The 19217-nt window shown below is 50.3% G+C and overlaps 1 protein-coding gene across 1 annotated transcript in view; it reads left to right on the top strand.

Moving 5' to 3' along the window:
* Positions 1-19217, top strand: part of NCAM1 (neural cell adhesion molecule 1) — a 71911-nt gene that overhangs the window by 11647 nt on the left and 41047 nt on the right. Inside the window, exons 6-11 of the mRNA XM_045283582.1 lie at positions 5518-5660; positions 12202-12231; positions 16170-16320; positions 16621-16805; positions 17369-17465; positions 17723-17893. Coding sequence (XP_045139517.1) covers positions 5518-5660; positions 12202-12231; positions 16170-16320; positions 16621-16805; positions 17369-17465; positions 17723-17893 — 777 coding nt within the window. The remainder of the gene's footprint in view (positions 1-5517; positions 5661-12201; positions 12232-16169; positions 16321-16620; positions 16806-17368; positions 17466-17722; positions 17894-19217) is intronic.

Raw genomic sequence — 19217 nt, 5'->3', positions numbered from 1 at the left:
TCCAGTGTCTGAATCGGGAAGAGGGAGGAGAGCAAAGAAGCCCGTAGCTCAGAACTCCCATGACTCAGAAAAGGATGACAATTAGTATGGGGAGGGGGTGCATATCTAAATTAGGGACTGATGTAATTATAGCTAAGTGACATCTCCCCACCACCCCGCTGCCCCCGCTAAGTAAAGGGCCTATTCTAGCATGAATTGCCCTAGTTATCAGCTAGAAGTTCTTTTTCACTAAGCCGTGGCATCCTGCCTTCCTTTAAATTTGGCAGTCAATTTCCATTGCTCCTCTCCCCACGGGCCCTTCTGAAGAAGTACCTTTGTCTCCACGGATCCTCAGTAGGTGTGGGCTAATTCACTGGAGATGCCTGGTTGCCCTGGACCAGGGCAGGCTCCCTGGTGGACAGAGGGCTTTGCCGGCTGCCCCCTTGCCAGTCCCAGCAAAGGACAAGCAGTAGACTGTCCACTCTCCCCTTTCAGAGCAGCGGGTCCCCGGGGCTCTCCTAGGACTTGGGTTTCAGGAGCCTGCACTGGGGTGGCAGTAGGCAAGGCTGGCCCTGAGTGGCAGGAAAGAGGGCTGTGGGCACCCTAGAAGCGAAGAGTAGATGTGCTTGTAGACCTCACAAGGACTGACGTCCTCACCGAAAGGGCCAGGAGAAGGGTGCAGTGGAAGTGTGCGGCCTTCCGTGCCATGGAGATGGGCCCCGACAGAGATCAGCTGCAGTGGAACAAGCCCCACCAGATGAAGCCTGGCGAGATCGCCTAGGTGCTGCATGCAGAGGGAGCGCGTTGCTTTATAAGCAGGTTGCCTCTGTGTCTCTGTTTGCCCGATAGTGCCCCCTTTTGTGGTTATTTAGAGCATCCCTTTTTACTCCCAAGAGTGGCCCAGTTTAGACCATAAATTATAGGGTACCCTATTGACAAGGCAGCATTCTCAGTGCGAGGCTTCCTTCTGACAGGTATGGGGCTTCCTTCTGACAGGTTCGGGGCTTCCTTCTGACAGGTGCGGGGCTCCTGGAGGGCAGAGAGGATGAAGGAACCACCAAGCAGCCTGCCTGCCTTCCAGCAGCCCTCTGTCAACGACACGGAATTAGCCAGGCAGGATGTTGTTTTCAGTAAGAATGTAGCTCTTTTTCTGCACACACGTACCATGCACGCTTTGTTACCCTGTGGGAAGCGGAGCTGCCAAGACCAAATATGAATAGATGTCAACCGGCCCTCGTCTGTCTTCACTTAACACTCGATGCCGGGATGAAGGGCTGGGGGTCAGGAGCGGGTCAGAAACCACTGTCTAGCTACCAGGTCTCAAGGAGTCAGAAGTTCAACCTACCTGTGATTATCTCTAAGGAGCCCTGGTGGTGTCATGTTGGGCTGCCTACCACAAAGTTAGCAGTGTGTAAACACCAGCCACTGTGGGAGAAGGATGAGGCTTTCTATTCCCATAAAGAATTCCAGCCTGGGAACCCCCAGGGGACGTTCGACCCTGTCCCATAGTCGCTGTGAGTCCACGTCGACTCGATGGGGGTGAGTTTTGTTGTTAGTTTTGTTTTGTTTTATGATTACCTCCAGATCCTGGGACAACTGTTCAGTGCCTAGAATTCTACCTTTTTTTTTTTTCTGCCTCATTCTTTTTCACTTTTTATGCTGCGGTGCTAACCATAGAAAAATACAACTCTCCCAATGTTTCCAGGGGACAGCACATCACGCTCCATTCAATGAGAGCTGTGTGGTCACGTGCCCTCGAGTGGATTCCAACTCAAACCAAACACACCTACACCCATGGAACCAAACAGCTCAGTGCTGCGCCGTCCTCACAGCCACCCCCATGTTTGAGCCCATTGTCGCAGCCACGGTGGCTACCTGTCTTGTCATGAGCCTTTCTCTTTCTCTCTGACCCTCCACTTTACCAAGGAGGACATCCTCCCCCAGGATCCAGCCTCTCCTGACACCATGCCCTCAGCTTGGAGATGCAGCCTCCCCAGGTATACTTCGGAGGATCGTTCTGGCTGTACTTCTTCTAAGACAGACCAGTTAGTTCTTCTGATGGCCCCTGGTATGTTTAATATCAGTCACCATCCCAAGAGTTCAGGTGCACCAGTTCTTCCTCAGTCAGTGTCTGGCTCTTGTATGCATTGGGGCGATTGGACTTGACCACAGCTTAGTCCCCAATGTGATGCCTTTCCTTGCTTTTTAGTACTTTAAGGAGTCTTTTTTCAGCCTATTTCCCCCATGCAGTACATCTTAGGGTGCTAATGGAATAGTCATCAAAACACGATTTGCTAAGCAGGCTGCCCACGGACTGGAAGAGAACCCAAGGAAGGTGATCCATCAGAATGTGGGAATGATGGAATGATATCATTAACATCACGCTTAAGGAAAAATGTGCTAAAGGCCGTCCGTAAAGGTTACAGCACTAAATCAACTGAGGACTCTGAGAAATCCAAGTAGGATTTGGAAGAGGGTGTGGGGTGAGAGGTATCATCACTGGGGTTGCATAGGTCTTGACTAAAGACACAGAATGCCAGAAAGATCTTTATTTGTGTTTTATTGACTAAGCGAAGGTCTTTCACTGTGGGAATCATAACAGATTAGGGATATCATTGGGAGGAATGGGACGTAGTCATTGGGAACCTCTATGTGTTACTCCGGGTAGACTAGAGAAACAAATTCATAGACACTCATATGTGTATAAGAAAGAGCTTTATATACCAGAGCAATTGTATATTGATCAAACATCTCAGGCCAGTTGTGGTCCATTCCTTCGGTCTTATATTAGCCCATATGTCCAATATCAGTCTATAAATTCCTCTTCAGACTCACACAACACATGCAGTGATGCCGAATGCAGGAAGATTACAGGCCAGTGGGTGGAAAGTCGTCTGGATCCAGTGGCAGTGGCAGCATCTCAGTGCTGGCTGGGATCTCCACGTGGCTCCTCCAGCTCCAGAGCTCTGGCTCCATCAGCATAGTTCCATGTAGCTTGTTAACAGGAATGTCTTACAAGAAGAGAGTGTATCTGACCTCCAGTGAGCTATTTATCTCCTTTATGCCTCCAAATGAGGCCATCAAGCTGCGACCTGATTGAGGCCAATCTGCACCCCTTCACTCTTAATAGTCTCAAGTTGACACCAGATTATGTAGCTGCCACACTTTACATAAACCAATGGGCTTGAGTAAAACAAGGAGTACTGCGTGGTGTAAAACCAGAAAAAGAGTGTGTCAGGATTGGTTCCTGTGTGATGTTGGAAAGAATACTGAGTATACCATGGGCCATTTGGACATGTGACCAGGAAAGACCAGTCAGTCCCTGGAGGAGGACATCATGATTGGTAAAGTAGAAGGTCAGCGAGAGAGAGGAAGTCCTTCAACAAAGTGGACAGACATAGTGTCTGCCACCATGAGCTCAGACATGTAAAAACAAGTGCGCCGATGGTGCAGGGCCAGGCAGTAGTATGTCATTGTGTTGGACACAGGGCAACTCTGAGTCCCAAACCAACAAGGTGACTCCTGACAGCAGCAAGCAGGCTATTGAGTCAGATTTGGAGTTCCTGGATCAAGCATTGAACTGGTCACAAGGTCAACAGTTCAACTCCACCAGCCCCTCCATAGAGTGACAACCTCAGAAACCCACAGCGGCAGTTCTAGTCTGTTCTTTCTATCAAGTTGCTGCGAGTCACAGTGGACTCGGTGCCAATGCGCTGACTTGGGGAGCTTTGGAAGGTGGTCCAAATGGTTAATGCACTCAGCGCAAGCCAGCAGACTGGGGGTGCCGTTCACTCCACCCCTTGGTGCCTTGGTGAATGTCCTTTGGAAAATCAGCCGGTGAAAGCCTGATAGAGCACAGTCCCACGCTCACACACCTGGGTTACCATGAGCTCAGTGTACTCAACAAGAATGGATTGCTGGTTTTTAGGACAGATTACCTTTAAGAGAATATTTGAGTTAGCCAAGTGCTATTAGTAAGACATTTGCTTACAACAGGCATTTGCTGACATGTATACATCTATCATTGTTTTCTGTATCTAAAAACAGAATTAAGAGCCCCGATGTGGAAGATATATGCACTTGGGGTGGGGGTGGGGGGGTGCTATATGGATTCAGATATAAAGGAAGTATGGTTCTTTCAAAAACTAGACTCTTGATTTGTCTGTTTGTTTGTTTATCTAGCCCAGCCCTTCCCCCACCCCCCTTTGAGTCAAACAAGTTACATTTGTGCAAAGCTATCTTTTTTACTTTCGTGGAAGGTTCAGCCATTTCAGAGTATAATTGTTTTAAATTGGGAAAATTCAATTTTCTCTAATGTTTTAACATTTAACGCGGCTTGTGAAGGCATGTGTTTCCCTGCATTACCAAAGCATTTGGGAAATGAACTCAGCTCCACTTACCTCCTGCCCACCCCCAGCCCCAGTCCCAGCCCCACCCATTCCTTGCCTGGTTTTGGCACTTGACTTAAGGCCATCACGAGCCTCCCCTCATCCCTGGGGACCTCAGTCCTTTGGACTCCTCGTTCCTGCCCTCGATTCCTTCCACCCAACTGACTTGCCCCGTCGCCTCCAATCACAGCTCTCTTCAGAGCTTCCCCTGCCTGTATCTCGTGCGCTTCAGAGGGACGGCCTAGTTCAGGGGGTGTTACATCACATCTGGGTTGTCACCAGGGCTTCCAAATGGACTTTCCCACCTCAAGGCTTTTTCGTTTTAAACCATCCTCAATTCTCCCCGTCCCCCTCGATTAACCTTCTTAAAATACAAATGATCACTTCGTTCCAAGACCGTCAACACCCCACCCCCCATCAGCCACTGGAAAAATTCCCAGCCTGCACCTGGACTGGGCAGCTGGGACTCTCCACGCAAGGTCCGGCAACTTCTCCCTCTGCGCTGATGCACGAGCACTTGGCTCAGACCACGTCAGCCCTCGCCGCTGTCTCGGCCTGTTCTTGCTTCGTTGCTTTTACTCGAGCAGATCTCCCATCTGCACCTCCAAAGTCGCCCCGACAGAAAGCCTCGTCGCTGGACCCCACAGCCGTCTCCTGCAGACGGCCCCAGCCAGGCGAGCACTAGCCCTCCACTGACCGCCTCCTGGCCCTGTGGCCCATAGCACGCATACAATGCAGGATGTTGCTCTTACTGTACTCATTTCTGCGTTCTCATAGACCTACTCCACGATGCACCCCGTGGGGGTTCGTCTCTGACAACACCTGTGAGAGACTCATGCACTTAGCCCATGGAGGGCCTGGGTGGGGGGTGGGGGGTGGAAAGGTCAACTTGCTGGGCTGTTGAAGTATATTTAGGTTTGGAGGTCGAGTCCACCCAGTAGCTCCTAGTGATCTTCTAAAACCCAACCGTTGAAAGCCCTGTAGGGCACAGGCCTGCCTGCTTAGATACACATGGGGCGCCTTGCGTGGGAGATGGCTCAGTGGTGATTGGTTTGATTGGCATGAAAATCTGACTCTGCAGATTGAAATTTAGACCCTGCCAGGGGTGGGGAAATCCACGAATCTCAGAGACATGCTTTTGCTTTTTCAGCAAAACCCAAAATCACGTACGTGGAGAACCAGACTGCCATGGAGCTGGAGGAGCAAGTCACTCTGACCTGTGAAGCCTCGGGGGACCCCATCCCTTCCATCACCTGGAGAACCTCCACCCGAAACATCAGCAGTGAAGAAAAGGTATACTGTCCCCCAAGAGTTTCAGGGCCCGAGAATCCAGACTTGACACCGTTCGGGTCTGCCCCACGCCCAGTCCTCCTCGATGAGCCTGAAGATGGGATGTGGTCACCCAGTCCTCTGCCACTCTTCCCCCAGCCTGCCCAGACACGGCCTGCTTGGCATGCCCTGGCACTGGAAGGGGCCCAATTCCCGGTGTTAGTGGGTGTGGTCAAGCTAGGGGTTCCAGGGAGGAAGGGCAGAGTGATTTTCCATCCCAGGCTTCTGGAGCCGAGAGGATCCTGGTGCCCCAGGTGGTAGTCTCCTCCTCATCTCAGGAGCCCCCAAGAAAATGCCTCCCAGGAATCTAGGGATTCTCTTCCTTTGCTCCATGGACTCATGCTATAAACATGCACTCTGCGCGCCAGAGCTTGGTTGTCTTTGTGTCTGCCTGTATTCTTGATCACATATGGCTCTCGTTTTGTTTGGAAGGCAAAAATAATTAGCAGTTTTTAAGTGATGATCATTACACCCAGATTTCTGCAACGTAGTCACTGCGGGTTTCTGGATATAGTCGCAACCCTCCCGGTGCATTAAACGACCGGGAAGATTGAGTGAGCGGCATGTGCATTGATAGCCCCAAGAAGCAGTCACTGCTGCTGACAGGGGTGAGAGTGAGGTGACCCCTCCAGTGTGCAGCTCTTTGTTGCGGGGTGGTCCGAAAGCAGGAGGAGGAAGCTTGGTTTTGAACCAAATTGAACCCTCTTAGGGCACTTCTCCAAGCTCATCTCATAGATACTGTAGTAATGGGCTTCATTGGACTTGGCCAAAGCTTTGTCACCTATTCAGGAGTAATGCCCTTAGTCTTAAAGAACCGTTAGAATGGATGGTTTATTGACTAGAATGTCTAAAACGATAGACCTTCACCCTTCCTCCTGTCTGCAGGAAGTCTCTAGAGAACAGGAACTCAAACCAAGCCAAAAAGGGCTAGCATGAAATTGCAGCACCAAATGTAAGATTTGCATTTGAGCAACTTACGACTGTCCCACCATTCGGCACAGTGCCAAACCGAGGGGACAAAGATGGGTGCTCTCAGCCACCCAGTCCTCCTTTCTGCAAGTCGTGCCTCTAGCATGCAGTCCAACTTTTAACCAAAAAGGCCGTCTGAGGAGCTGCTAAGTATTTTTGAAACTTGCACATGCTGCTTGATATTGTGGAAATCAACTCTATTAAGAAGCGTGGTGTTTCCTTGGATAATTTCTTTATTGGCCCTGGAACTGAAATCTCAGCTCAGATCTCAGATCCCATTGTGTGTGTGCTGTGCATTGAATGTGCATTTCAGGGCTCAAATATAGGGCCTGCGGCTTGGCAGACTTCTCTACATTAGGCTTGAGAATTTGAACTGTCCAGAATGACCATGTCCGTGCATATCCTTGACCTACAGTGAAGGACAGCCATACTAATCTGTCTCTGAGGAATGATACTTTTACATTCTCTATCTGTTCTAGGAATAGCTCAATAGCCAAGCTAGACTAGAAAGGTCATGAAGATTTGTGCCCACAACCTCAGGTTCTTTAATAGTGAAGCAATTCTAGCTTATATCTGTGAGATCATTTTTCCAACAAGGAGAACCAAGACCCAGCCACGAAAACACATTCAGGCGTCCCTGGTGGCATGAATGGCTAAGCAAGCACTCAACCACTAGCCGGAAGGTTGGCGATTCGAACCCACCCAGAGGCACTTGGAAGACAGGATGTGCTTGCTATGGGTCACAGCCCTGAGAACAGTATGGAGCACTTGTCCTCCCTGTGAACCAGAACAGAGTCAGCAGCACCGGACATTCTTCAGCTCACTAAAGTGGTGCTGTAAGATGGAAGTCCAATAAGAGTCAGAGGGCTTCCGGCATAATAGGGATTCATTCTCTGTGTCTAAGTTTAGATCCTCTGAGGTCATTTTTGCATGCAGGTGGTATCACAGCTGCTTTTTTATTAACAACTGCCTTAAAATCTACTCTGACGTGACATTATTGGAGCAGGAGTTAGAATGTGCCCTCCAAGCCAGCTAGTGTTACCACACCAGATGGTTAGCCTGCTTGGGTACATGAGACCAGGCATGAAGAAGAAGTGAAGCGTCCTGGTAGCGTATTGAGTTACACATTGGGCTGCTAGTCAACTGTAAGGTTAGAAGTTCGAAACCACCCGCAGCTCTGTGGGAGGACGCATAAGGCTGTGTGATCCCATAAAGATTTGTATTCTCGGGAACAACCCACCAAGGCAGTTCTACTCTGGGTTGTACAGGGTCGTCATGAGTCAGAATCAACTCGATGGCAGTGAGTTTCCTTTCTGGCTTTTATAAGAAGAGTTAAAATTTATATTAATTACACATTGACTTCCAAGAAACAGAATATCTGTCTTACACTGAGGAGAGCTAAAATGTACGAAAACAAACATGGCCCATTTGTGAACAAAGTGAACTACAGATACTAAATGACACTCTTACCTTGGCTGCTTCTCCACCTAAAATTCGCTTATATACCAAGGGGCAACAAGATTTCCAAGAATCTCATTTTCACAGTCATGATAATAAGCACTAAGTGGAGGAGAACGGGCCATTGTATCTATTTGGTAAGGTTAAAGAAGCATCCTGATGATTGGGTGACTGGAATGCTGGAATCACAAAAGGTTGAAAGGCACCTTGGACATTCCCTCATCTCACCTGGCACTCTTTCTAAGATCCCTGCCCCAGCTTCATGATCTCCGACCCTCACAGAGCAATTGGTCAGAGGTAATGATCAGAAAGGTCTCCTTCCTTGCCCCCTTCCATTTCTTAGACCTTCCCACCTCTGCCCTTCGGCCCATTGAGTGGGAACTATTACATTTGCAAGTGACGATTAGATTCTCCACGCTTTGTCTGTTTAACTCGCCCAGTTCCTTTTACTATTCCCTCTGTGTCATGGGGTCTGCTGGACAGCTCCCATTCACTGGCATTCGCCCACAATTTGGTGGTGCCCCGAAGTGCAGACAAAGTCTAACGAATGCAGGCATCAATGGAGCCAATATCTCCCTTGACCTGCACACTCCTGGGTCTGTTCAGATGACTCACAGTGACCCTACGTACAGCAGGGTCAGTCCTGTGCCATCCTCACTTCTGTTCCTACGTTTGAGCCCCCAGGGTGTCGCCACTGTATCCGCCCGTATTGTTGAGGATCTCGACACTATCATGCTCTTAAAGTTGCACCTGCCCTTTAGCAAGTTCCCAATCCTGTTGCCTCCTGTTGTGTATCTGGTCAACTAAGATGAGCGGGACTGGGTCACACGAGCTGCATTTAAGCCACGTATCCCTAGCCTGTTTGTGTGCAATGAGTATCGTAACCAGTCATTCAGAATCTTATATTGATTTCTGTTACAATGTTTACCTGGGTTGTTGCAGCCCGGTGGCTCTCTGTGAAGTCCCTATTGCAACTTCAGGATGGAGCTTCTTTGTGTGGGCATGTCTTTTGCATTGCAAGATCTTGACCTTCAACTGACTCCCCTCCCACTCATCACCAGTAACCACCTCTGATCACTGTCACCACCATGATTAACCAAAAAAACAAGGCTACATTCACAAAGAGCCTCTCGGTTGAGTACCACTGTTTTTACCAGTAAGGGCTGGTTCTCATCAGGCCTGCCCTTTGTCCTTCAGAAGTCTTGTCCATCAGGAGTCTTTGTCCATGGCAGTTCAGCACATGTGAGCCCCTGATTCTGTTATGCATCAAGTCCACGGCAGCCCAGCCGCAAGACCTAAAGGTTGGCACGAGTTAGCCTCAGCATCACCTCCATCTCCTAGCATTTGGGTTAGCTCTTACTTCCAACCTTGTCTGAGGATTTTTTTTTTTTTTAAATACCTTTACCCAGGTCACTGATTAAACTGTTGACTGGGTCAAGGTCGCATGCCCTTAAAAATGCCACAGGGTGTCCCCATGGGCCAGGGGTACTGAAGTTGGGTATCTAATGCCCTGGTGCTCACTGGTGATTTGAAGGCATTTTCGGAAGGCTCCGTGGTTCCTTTAATAATGTTAGATGCAATAGAAGTTAATCAAAGCAGCTAGCTCTTGTTTTACTTCTTAAGTTAGGCCCTAGCATCACTCTCCCTAGAAGAAAAGGCTTTTAACCACAGATATATTCATACATAGTGGCTTCCTTGTGGACTACCAGATACTCTCCTTTATTCAGCTCGAGAGAAACCACAGCAGGACAAGGACCCTGCAAGGCGCGCACTGTCGATATTTGATCGTGCCTCTGTGTTGAGTGCAGTCACTTGTTTAAGATTTGTATCTGTGCAGCAAGCTGCAACCAGTTGAGGTGGTGGAGCTCAACAATATCTAAGAAGTCTGTTGTTGTTTTTTTAGTTTCCCTCGAGATCATCCTGGTAGGTGAAGTGCCTGAAAGTTAATCCATGGCGCTGTTGTCCCTATTGTGTGTCAGAAAGAAATAGTGGGCCATCCTCATGAGTGCATTTGACCATGTATGTGGAGGGCACCGGGATACTGCAGATACACAGACAATCTGTGCCACCACGTTAGCTTCAGTACTCATCCGACCCAGAACCATCTTCCAGACCACCAGGATTTGGAGGGGTAGTCAGTCCCATGAAGCATTTGCACACCAAGTCAGACTCGTGCCTCAAAGACTCCCCGTGGTCTGTGTGCTCTGTCCCTGGAAGGACAAGACCACTGTATATCTGCTGGGGAAGAAAAACCCATGAAGCTTTCATGATTAAGGAAAAGGGGAGGGATGGGAAGTTGAGATCAGAAGAGAGAGGCCAGGAAATGAAAAGCATTTCAAGAAGTTGTTAATTGGGTTGACCAAAGTCTCCCACAAATAAGAGAAAACTTTTGAAATTCATGACTGTCCCAGATACGGGAACTTCTTTCCACCAGAGAAAGCTCTTAATTCAAGACAAATCCCCCTACCTACTTTTAAACATGGGGAAGTCTGAGGAAGCTGAAGAATGAGACCCTGGCCTGCCCACAGGGCATGGGTGTAACTGGGAATACTTAGGATCAGTAGAAGGACATTCAAGTCTGTGTACATGGTCCTACAGACATGTGTGCAACACAGTAAACACTGTCAACAGATGAAGACCTGAGAACTGATTCTTTGGGGAGCATCACTAATCATTTATTTGAAGTGGGCATATTTGCTTATCAGGTTAAAGTGGGCCACCCCCTTCACCGAAGCATCAGGGCTAAGCACATTCACAGGACGGGAGAATCAAGCTGCAGGAAGCAGTTTAGTTACAAGGAGCCACTTATTCTAAAAGCCACAGAGGACAAAATTCCTTAGGACAGACAGACGGAGCATCAGATTGAGAAGCAGACAACCGCATGTGATAGAGACCCGCAAGACGAGCTCTTGATGCATCTGGCCCTGGCAGGTGACAGACAAGCTTCTAAGTGACGTGGAATCGGCAGGCCCCATTGACATGTTGGCCCACTGTCATCTTAGTCTCTGCATGCTCCCCTGTTCCCACTTCCGCCCAACATCTCATCATGTGACATAGCACAGCCTTGTCATGCTGTCCTCATCCCGCGTTCAGTCCCATGTGTGCCAGCTCGTTATCATCTCCTTGGATTGCATCGCTGTGTGTGTGTCCGGCATCTTTTCTGTCCTTTTTCCATCTGAGTATTGGGGACAAACAGGCAGCTGGGCCACCTCATAAAAAGACCAGGGCAGGTATGGTGGTTTTTGGAACACCCACTATGGAAACAGAAAAACAAAACAAAACTGTAAGCAAAGCCCATCCACAGAGATGGAAAACAATGCAGAGGCGGGTAGGAGAGGGCCCCGGGTCTCCGTGCTGCCGTGTTGGCCCCCTCCCGTGTGAATGCCAGGTGTGAGGAAGATGGGGCCTGCTGGTGCCTGCATGGCATCCGGGCATCCCTCTGCCGTTTAGAGGTGCCAGGAGCCCTCCCCAGGCCCTCAGCATTTCTATGCCCAACTCCTCCTGGCCCATCATTGTAAGGGCTACATTCTTCTTATTCCTCACGTTCTGCTCTTTCTTCCTTTTTGAAAATAAACAACAACAAAAGTTAACAGAATGCATGCAGAGAGTTACACTGTGCATGAGCAGAAATAAAATGCCATCCCTTTTTCTGCGATGAACTGTCTAAAAAACTCCCAAGGAGGGGACCTGCTCTGTCAGGGTCTCTAGCTGATGGAGTTAGGGCCAGTGGTACCCACCCAGCCCCAGAGGGGTCTTGAAGACATCAGTGACAGGAGTAGGCAAATCTGCCTGCTGAGAACCCCAATCTGTGTCTGCCAACAATTAGGGAAGCCTTTGCTTTGGCATTAGCCATCTTAATGCGCACGAGGGGGGGGGGAAGAGACGAGCTGAACGTAATCTGCATCCTCAATTAAATTGGGTAACAAACACATCGTCGGAAGTGGGCCTTGGAAAAAGTTCTGACTTGAAAAAGAAGCTGCATGTGCACGGAATGCAGTGTGATACATCCGTTCTCTAAAGCAACATGTTGTAAAATTTTACTGCTTTCTTGTTGTGTTTTATATCTTGTTCTCTCCAGGCCTCGTGGACTCGACCAGAGAAGCAAGAGGTATAGCTTACCTGACCACTAGCCAGTTATTAGTTTTGAAAACGTGACAGCTTAACTCTTCATCTCCGTTTAATAACCAGACGTGCTAAACTAATTAGTCATGTAGCTCGGTTAAAGACTAAGTCAATAGAGGTAGCCCATGCCTTTAGCTTTAGGATGAGCAAGCAAGCTGTGTTGGGAATGGATAAACAAATCCTTACTATTTCTTAAGACTGGATCATATTCTCTTGCTGGTGCTGGTAAAAAAAAAAAAAATCATACCCAGGTAATTGTACTTAAGAGAAATCAATTGCCCCAATTCCTGGGCCAGGCATTTGGAAATGATGGGGGTGGACAGACATTTTTATTTCTTTATTTTCCTCCCACCTGGTTGCTGTGGCTTTGGAGTGTAAAGCTGCAGCCTTAGTGAACTGAAGACCTACTCTGCTCTTTTATTCCCAACTCAACTCACCTTGTTGCTCACTCGTTTTATAATGGTTGGTCTCATTCCATTTCGTGACACAAGCAAATGCAAATGACATCTCTCGGCTCGGCTTTCCCAAATTGCTAAACGCACTTGTGTTAACTTCCATAGAGCATTTACATGTATGAGTGTGGAAGGCCTGGGCACAGACGAGCATAGTTTTTTTGTTTTGTTTTCCCCAGAGAGGAAAGCCTATGAAATGTCAAAGACACTTGGGCAGTGGCGTGTGGAGGGGAGACTGAATTTGAAACAGATGCTACATAGGAATCTTTATGTTTTAATTGCTGCACCCCAAGGTCCTGTTAATGGTCTCCCCTGTCGTAATCACCTCACCTTCCCCGCCCCACCGGGTTTGACAGGGTGAAGTGAGAACTGGTACACTTTTTGTGAGACTCAAGGATTGAGTCTATGTAAACCGTGTTTTTGGAATCCGCCCTTGTCTCATTTCCAGGCAGAGCTTTGATATCATACTTTTCTAGATGCAGAACAGGGAGATGCCCCTAGACTCTAGTTTAAACAGGTTGGTCTTTCCCCTTCGTCTTTCAAGGTGGATTGTCATTCAGAACACATGGCTCGTGTGTTCAAGTCATGCTTATAAATATGTAATGCTGTTGAATATTTAAACGTTGACTGCCTATCCCCAGGCACTGACATGCCTTTCTGCATGTGAATACACCACCATCTTGGCATCGGCTTCCTGATAAGCTCTCTTTGCATCACACCGCCCTGGATGTCAGGGTCTGTCCTGAAGTGCATGTCCTCTCTGAAATGCTTCCGTCCCATCAAATGAGGTTCAAGGAGCATTGTCCCAGGCTGGGTGTTTCCCAGCCTGAAAGGCATCGTGCCATTGGGATTTGGAGAATGGGAGAGAAGAGTTAGCTATGAACTGCTCTTGGGAGGCTACACATCTCATCTGGCTTGGCCCTGAACAGCTTCCTGCTGGTCATGCTGATTTAGATGTGGGTAGAGGAGGGACAGAGACTTTTCAGAAAGCAGTAAGAGATGATAAGAGAATTATTATTAGTGGAAGTAATAGGTTTACTTCCAGGAAAGCAGCCACCTCACTCTGTTTTCCAGAAGTACCCTGGACTCTCTCGGGTTCCCCTTGGGCCTCAGAAGTTCCATTCTCTCCTGTTGACCTCATTCAGAGATGAAGACCCTAGTCTAGATGAGTTCTAAAGAAGACTTGGGTTATGACTCATGCCATTCTGTAAGGCCTGTACAAAGCCGCAGTGCTTTTACCTGGAAGAGGAGGTGTCAAACTATCTGGACTGGAAGAATCATTGTCATCGTCCTTCGTGCTTTTTAGAAAAATAGGGTCTTTCCCTAATCTTTTCATTCTTGCCCATTCATTCTGCTCCGGCCTGGACTGTCCCCATGACATATGGTCCGGGTGGTGGGCTGGAACATTCCCATTGAAAACAGTTCTGTTGCCCTGGAGTCTCTGTGCATCCCCTCAGAGAGAGAAGGGAAGGCACCTGGCATGTAACTCCCTCCTCACCAATCCCTTCCTCTGCGAAATAGCAGTTCTCTACAGAGAGCTGCCCAATGTCTGCTGCCATCACTCAGTGAGAGCTTTCCATGTAGGGAAAAGAAGAGGTGAGGCAGAAGAAAGGGAGGGAAGGGATGGTCATCAAGCTACTATTTCATTTCCTGAGCTCCCTTGAGGCATTTTTTAAAGATTCTTCATAGTTAAGATGAGGCCATCTGCCCCCATACAGAGTTACATTCTCAGAAACTCTACCTGGGTCCACTGGTTAACAGTGTGCTCAAGACGGCTCTGCCCTCTGCTCTGTTGAGGGCCCTCCTCTGACCTGCAGGACTTTGCTTGCCTCTGTTGCTGCAGTGTTTTCTCCTTGACTTCCTGAAGACTGATCGGTTTTCCCAGTTTGTGCACGGCGGCCCCCTGACCCGTCCCATCTGTGTCAAATTAAGCTGCAGTCACTGTAGTGTAGTCACCGGTCGGCATTATTGCAGGACTGCACCTGTGCCATCACTGGAGTAGCCAAGAAGGCCAGGGTGGACCTTGAGTTTAACCTTCATTCCTGCTGTCTTTCGGGGCCACTAGAAGTGAGGTGAAAGTCAGGTCAGCTCGTTCGAGATATCTACGAAAATGGCTTCACACTCCGGGTGTTGGTAGTTGGACCGATGGGTCAAGATCTGGCATGGCATAGGAAATTGCCAGTGGGTTTTATCCACGCAGCCTGCCAGCCCCAAAGGGGCCCTGAAATGAACCATCTTCAACACACTGGAGGTCTCAAGACCTCCTAACAAAGTGTCTCACACCTATCTGTTGTCGTCTCTTGTTAATAGGCAGCATTGCACGGGCTGCATCTTCGCAGCCCACGGGACTCATAAATGGACAGGTCAAACAGGAGCTGAGCGCCTCGGGCCTCAGGGCACGGAACTCAGAGAGAAGGACTGGGCAGCAATCGATGGTGATGGCTTTGCTTGACTTTTCTGCCTTTGGCTGAGTGGCCGTGTCCCAGCTTCCAGATGTGCGATGTGATTGGCGTGTAAAAGACTGAATGCAATTCTATTCATTCGTGGCAGTAGGAAAGGGCATCTCCAGATAGGTCTGTCTGCTGAGAGTGCTAGGAGAACAACCCCCCCCCCCCCCAGAAAGGGCCTTGCTCCTGAGCGTCCCAGGCGGGCTGCTATATGACATCGAGCGTAGTTTGAGACCTCCGACTCACTTGTCAAAAGATTCTTCCTGCCCTCCTCCCAGAACTCCTACTTAGCGTGTCCAAGAGAAAAACAAACCAATGACACGCAGACGGACATGCCCATCGCCCTAAGATCTTACTCCTGGTCTCTTTGGGAGTGATCCTTGTCATTCCAGAGGGAGAGGTAGGATCGAGAACTAGAGGAGGGTGTTGACTATGGTGCCAAAGATCCCACGTCGGTGTGGGACCCTCTGTATGACTTGTCCTGGGCAGCGGACCCCGTGATGTTCCCTCCCGTGATGCTCCCTCCCAGCCTCCCAGCCCCTGCCTGAGCTGAGTTGTTTGACTTTCTGGGACGGAATCCTTTTCGTGTTGTGCTGGCAGGTGTTTCCTGTGCCATTCCTAATACTGGGGCACATGCCCCGTCCCCATTACACGCGCAGGCATCTTGGGACCGGGAAGGATGGACAGGCAGTTAGAAGGACAAACAGGGAGGACAGGAATCCCAGAATCTCAAAATATTGGCTGCCCAGGGCTTTCACTGCCATTTTTGACCCCCCGCCCCAGCCAGAGTCATCTGGGGTGACTTTGCCCCTCCTTACCCTAAGCACATATTGTAGGCAGCTTGACTTGTCCCTGGCACTGCCCAGAGCTGCCCTGTTAGCTAGAACCTAAAGAAAGATTTAGAGATTGGCACGGTGAGGACAGAGGATGTGAGACTGACCACAAACAGCCCCCATCCCTACCCTCAGCCCATGTGGAGCCCCGCTCTGCCTGGGGCCCTGACACACCCTCTTCCCTCCCGGCAGACCCTGGACGGGCACATGGTGGTGCGCAGCCATGCCCGCGTGTCATCCCTGACCCTGAAGAGCATCCAGTACACGGACGCTGGGGAGTACATCTGCACTGCCAGCAACACCATCGGCCACGACTCTCAGGCCATGTACCTGGAAGTGCAATGTGAGTCTCCACAGGAGGGGAGGCGGGGACTGAGGGATCCGGATGAGACTGGTGAGAGCCGCCAGGACCCAGGATGCCCCATGAGCCCCAGCTACGCCCCTGCCCTAGATCTGGTCCTCGAGCCCACCCATGCACTGTCTCCATACTCCTCGCAAGCCTGCCTGACCCTGAGCCGCCCCTGCAGCGGGTGAGCCCTGCAGCTCTGCCCTAGGACACACACGTCACCCCAGGAAGCAGCAGGGCACGTGAGGCTCCATAGTCTCAGGGGTCACCCTGAGAGCCTCATCTTCCCTCTTGCAGATGCCCCCAAGCTGCAAGGCCCCGTGGCGGTGTACACATGGGAGGGAAACCAGGTGAACATCACCTGCGAGGTGTTTGCCTATCCCAGCGCCACCATCTCATGGTTCAGAGACGGTCAGCTGCTGCCAAGCTCCAACTACAGCAATATCAAGATCTACAACACGCCCTCAGCCAGCTACCTGGAGGTGAGTGCTGGGCTGGGCGGGCGCGTGGAGAAGGTCAAGGTGCACTGGGAGCCATCTTCTGTGTGTGCCCAGAACCTTCGCTCTTGTCCACCCCCACCCACCCAACCACAGAACATTCTGGGGAGCCATTGGCTACAGAAGAAATTGGGTCTCAACCCCTGACCCCTTTCTCTGTTGCACTGACCCTCTCCGTGGTGCTGGAGCCAGGAGCACCCCCACCCCCTTCCCATCCTTCTCTCTGGCCTAAGCCTGAGTCTGGGACCCAGGCCTCACTGGTTCACGTTCTGGGAAGCTCCAGCGGTGAAGCACTCAGTTACCAGCCAACGGGTCCAAGGTTTGCATCCACCCTGGGTATCTCAAAAGAATGGCCTGGCCTTCGGTTTCTGGCCATTAAACCAGCCATGATAAACCCAGTTCTGCTCTGACACCCGTGGGACCGCCCGAGTCAGAACCGACTGGACAGCAACTGGTGGTTCTTTATGAAGGGAAGACAGTAGGTAAGGATTGGCGCCTGTGACTGGCTCGCGGAAGACTTGGCACCCATGAGCTCCTTCCTCTTAAAGGTCACCCCAGACTCGGAAAACGACTTTGGAAACTACAATTGCTCTGCCGTGAACCGCATCGGGCAGGAGTCCTTGGAATTCATCCTGGTTCAAGCAGGTGGGCATTGCCTTAGATCACCCCCCACCCCAGCCAGCCCACTGTGCCTGCTTTGGTGAAGCTGGGACTGTGGGGAGCCATGAAAGCCTGGGGATCTAGGCATGGGGCAGATGGGGAGAGAATTATGCACTGTGGTAGGCCAGCGACATGCGATACAAGGGGCAGGGTTCTCAAGAGCCAGCCACGGTGAGAGAGATGCTTCACCATGGAGAACTGTGGTCACTCAGGTCTCCACATCTGCTCTCCCCTCGCCACAGACACCCCGTCCTCCCCGTCCATCGACCAGGTGGAGCCGTACTCTAGCACGGCCCAGGTGCAGTTTGATGAGCCGGAGGCCACAGGTGGAGTGCCCATCCTCAAGTACAAGGCTGAATGGAGAGCCATGGGCGAGGAAGTCTGGCATTCCAAGTGGTATGATGCCAAAGAAGGTAAGTTGAGGAGCGGTGCCGTGCCCTTGAGAGCCATGGATGCCTCGGTATAGTCACACACTTACCTCAGCATTCACTAGATGCCAACTGCCTCTCTGAGCAGGGTGACACACACCACTCCCACCTACCTGAAGGGTGCGTGGTGCCACCGCCGAAACACAAGCTCTCTGTGTTTGATTCTGGAATGGGGCCACAGCCACGTCTCCATGTAGAGTTTGGCTTCAGGACGTGGGTCTCATGTCCCTGCCAGCACCCAAGAAGCCCTGCTTAGCTGCTGCACACAACCAGATGCATTCAACCTAACCCCAACCCCACATCCTTGGGCCACCCGCAGCCTACCTTAAGTCTGCTCTTAAATCAACCCTGTGGTATATCCCCAAGTGAAAGATTAAGAAAGAAAGACTGCCCTTCCCTAGGGTTTGAACAGATTCATGTTTGGCCTCTCCCATTCTTGAGTTTTCCTACCCTCCGTGATGCACACAGTTAACATACTCACCCGCTAGCCAAAAGGTTGCAGGTTCAAGTCCACCCAGAGGTGCCCAAGAAGAAAAGCCCAGTCATCTACTGCAAAAACAAACAAGCAAAACTCATGCCGGAAAACCCATGGGGCACAGCTTGGCTTGACACCCACGGCCCAGCAGCAACTGGCTAGGAGTTCACCAGCACAGTGTGCTGAGGATGGTTTTAGTTTTGTAGACATGTTGACCCTGGTCTGGTAGGACGTATCTAGGGTGGGATTAGGAGCCCTGGTGGTAGATGGCTACCCACTGAGCTGATCACCTCAAGGCCCAGACCCAGGCTCACTTCCATCTCATGAGTCAACTCTGGTTCATCGTGACCCTGTAGGACAGGGTAGAGAGGCCCTGCTGGGGTTTGAACTGCTGACCATACAGTGAGCAGCCCAACTCGTTACTTACTGTGCCACCTGGGAAACCCCCAGCCATCCCTCCAGAGAAAGATGAGGTTTTCTAGACCCTTAAAGAGTGATGGTCTTAGAAGCTCACGGGGAAAGTTTGTACTTGTAAGGTCGCTATGAATCCAAATGGGCTCAATGGCAGTGAAAGAGGGAGGGAGGGAGGAGTGAGTGAGGGAGTGAGTGAGTGAGTGAGGAGTGAGTGAGTGAGTGAGTGAGTGAGTGAGTGAGTGAATGAGGGAGGAGTGGGTGAATGAATGAGGGTGGGAGGAGTGAGTGAGTGAATGAGGGCAGGAGGAGTGAGTGAATGAATGAGGGAGGGAGGAGTGAGTGAATGAATGAGGGAGGGAGGAGTGAGTGAATGAATGAGGGAGGGAGGAGTGAGTGAATGAATGAGGGAGGGAGGAGTGA

Source organism: Echinops telfairi, unplaced genomic scaffold (assembly GCF_000313985.2).
Source record: "Echinops telfairi isolate 266 unplaced genomic scaffold, ASM31398v2 ScPeMD7_7463;HRSCAF=8501, whole genome shotgun sequence".
In the NCBI taxonomy this organism is placed as follows: Eukaryota; Metazoa; Chordata; class Mammalia; order Afrosoricida; family Tenrecidae; genus Echinops; species Echinops telfairi.
Note: the sequence above shows the minus strand (reverse complement) of the source record. Positions and strands in the feature narration are given on the sequence as shown.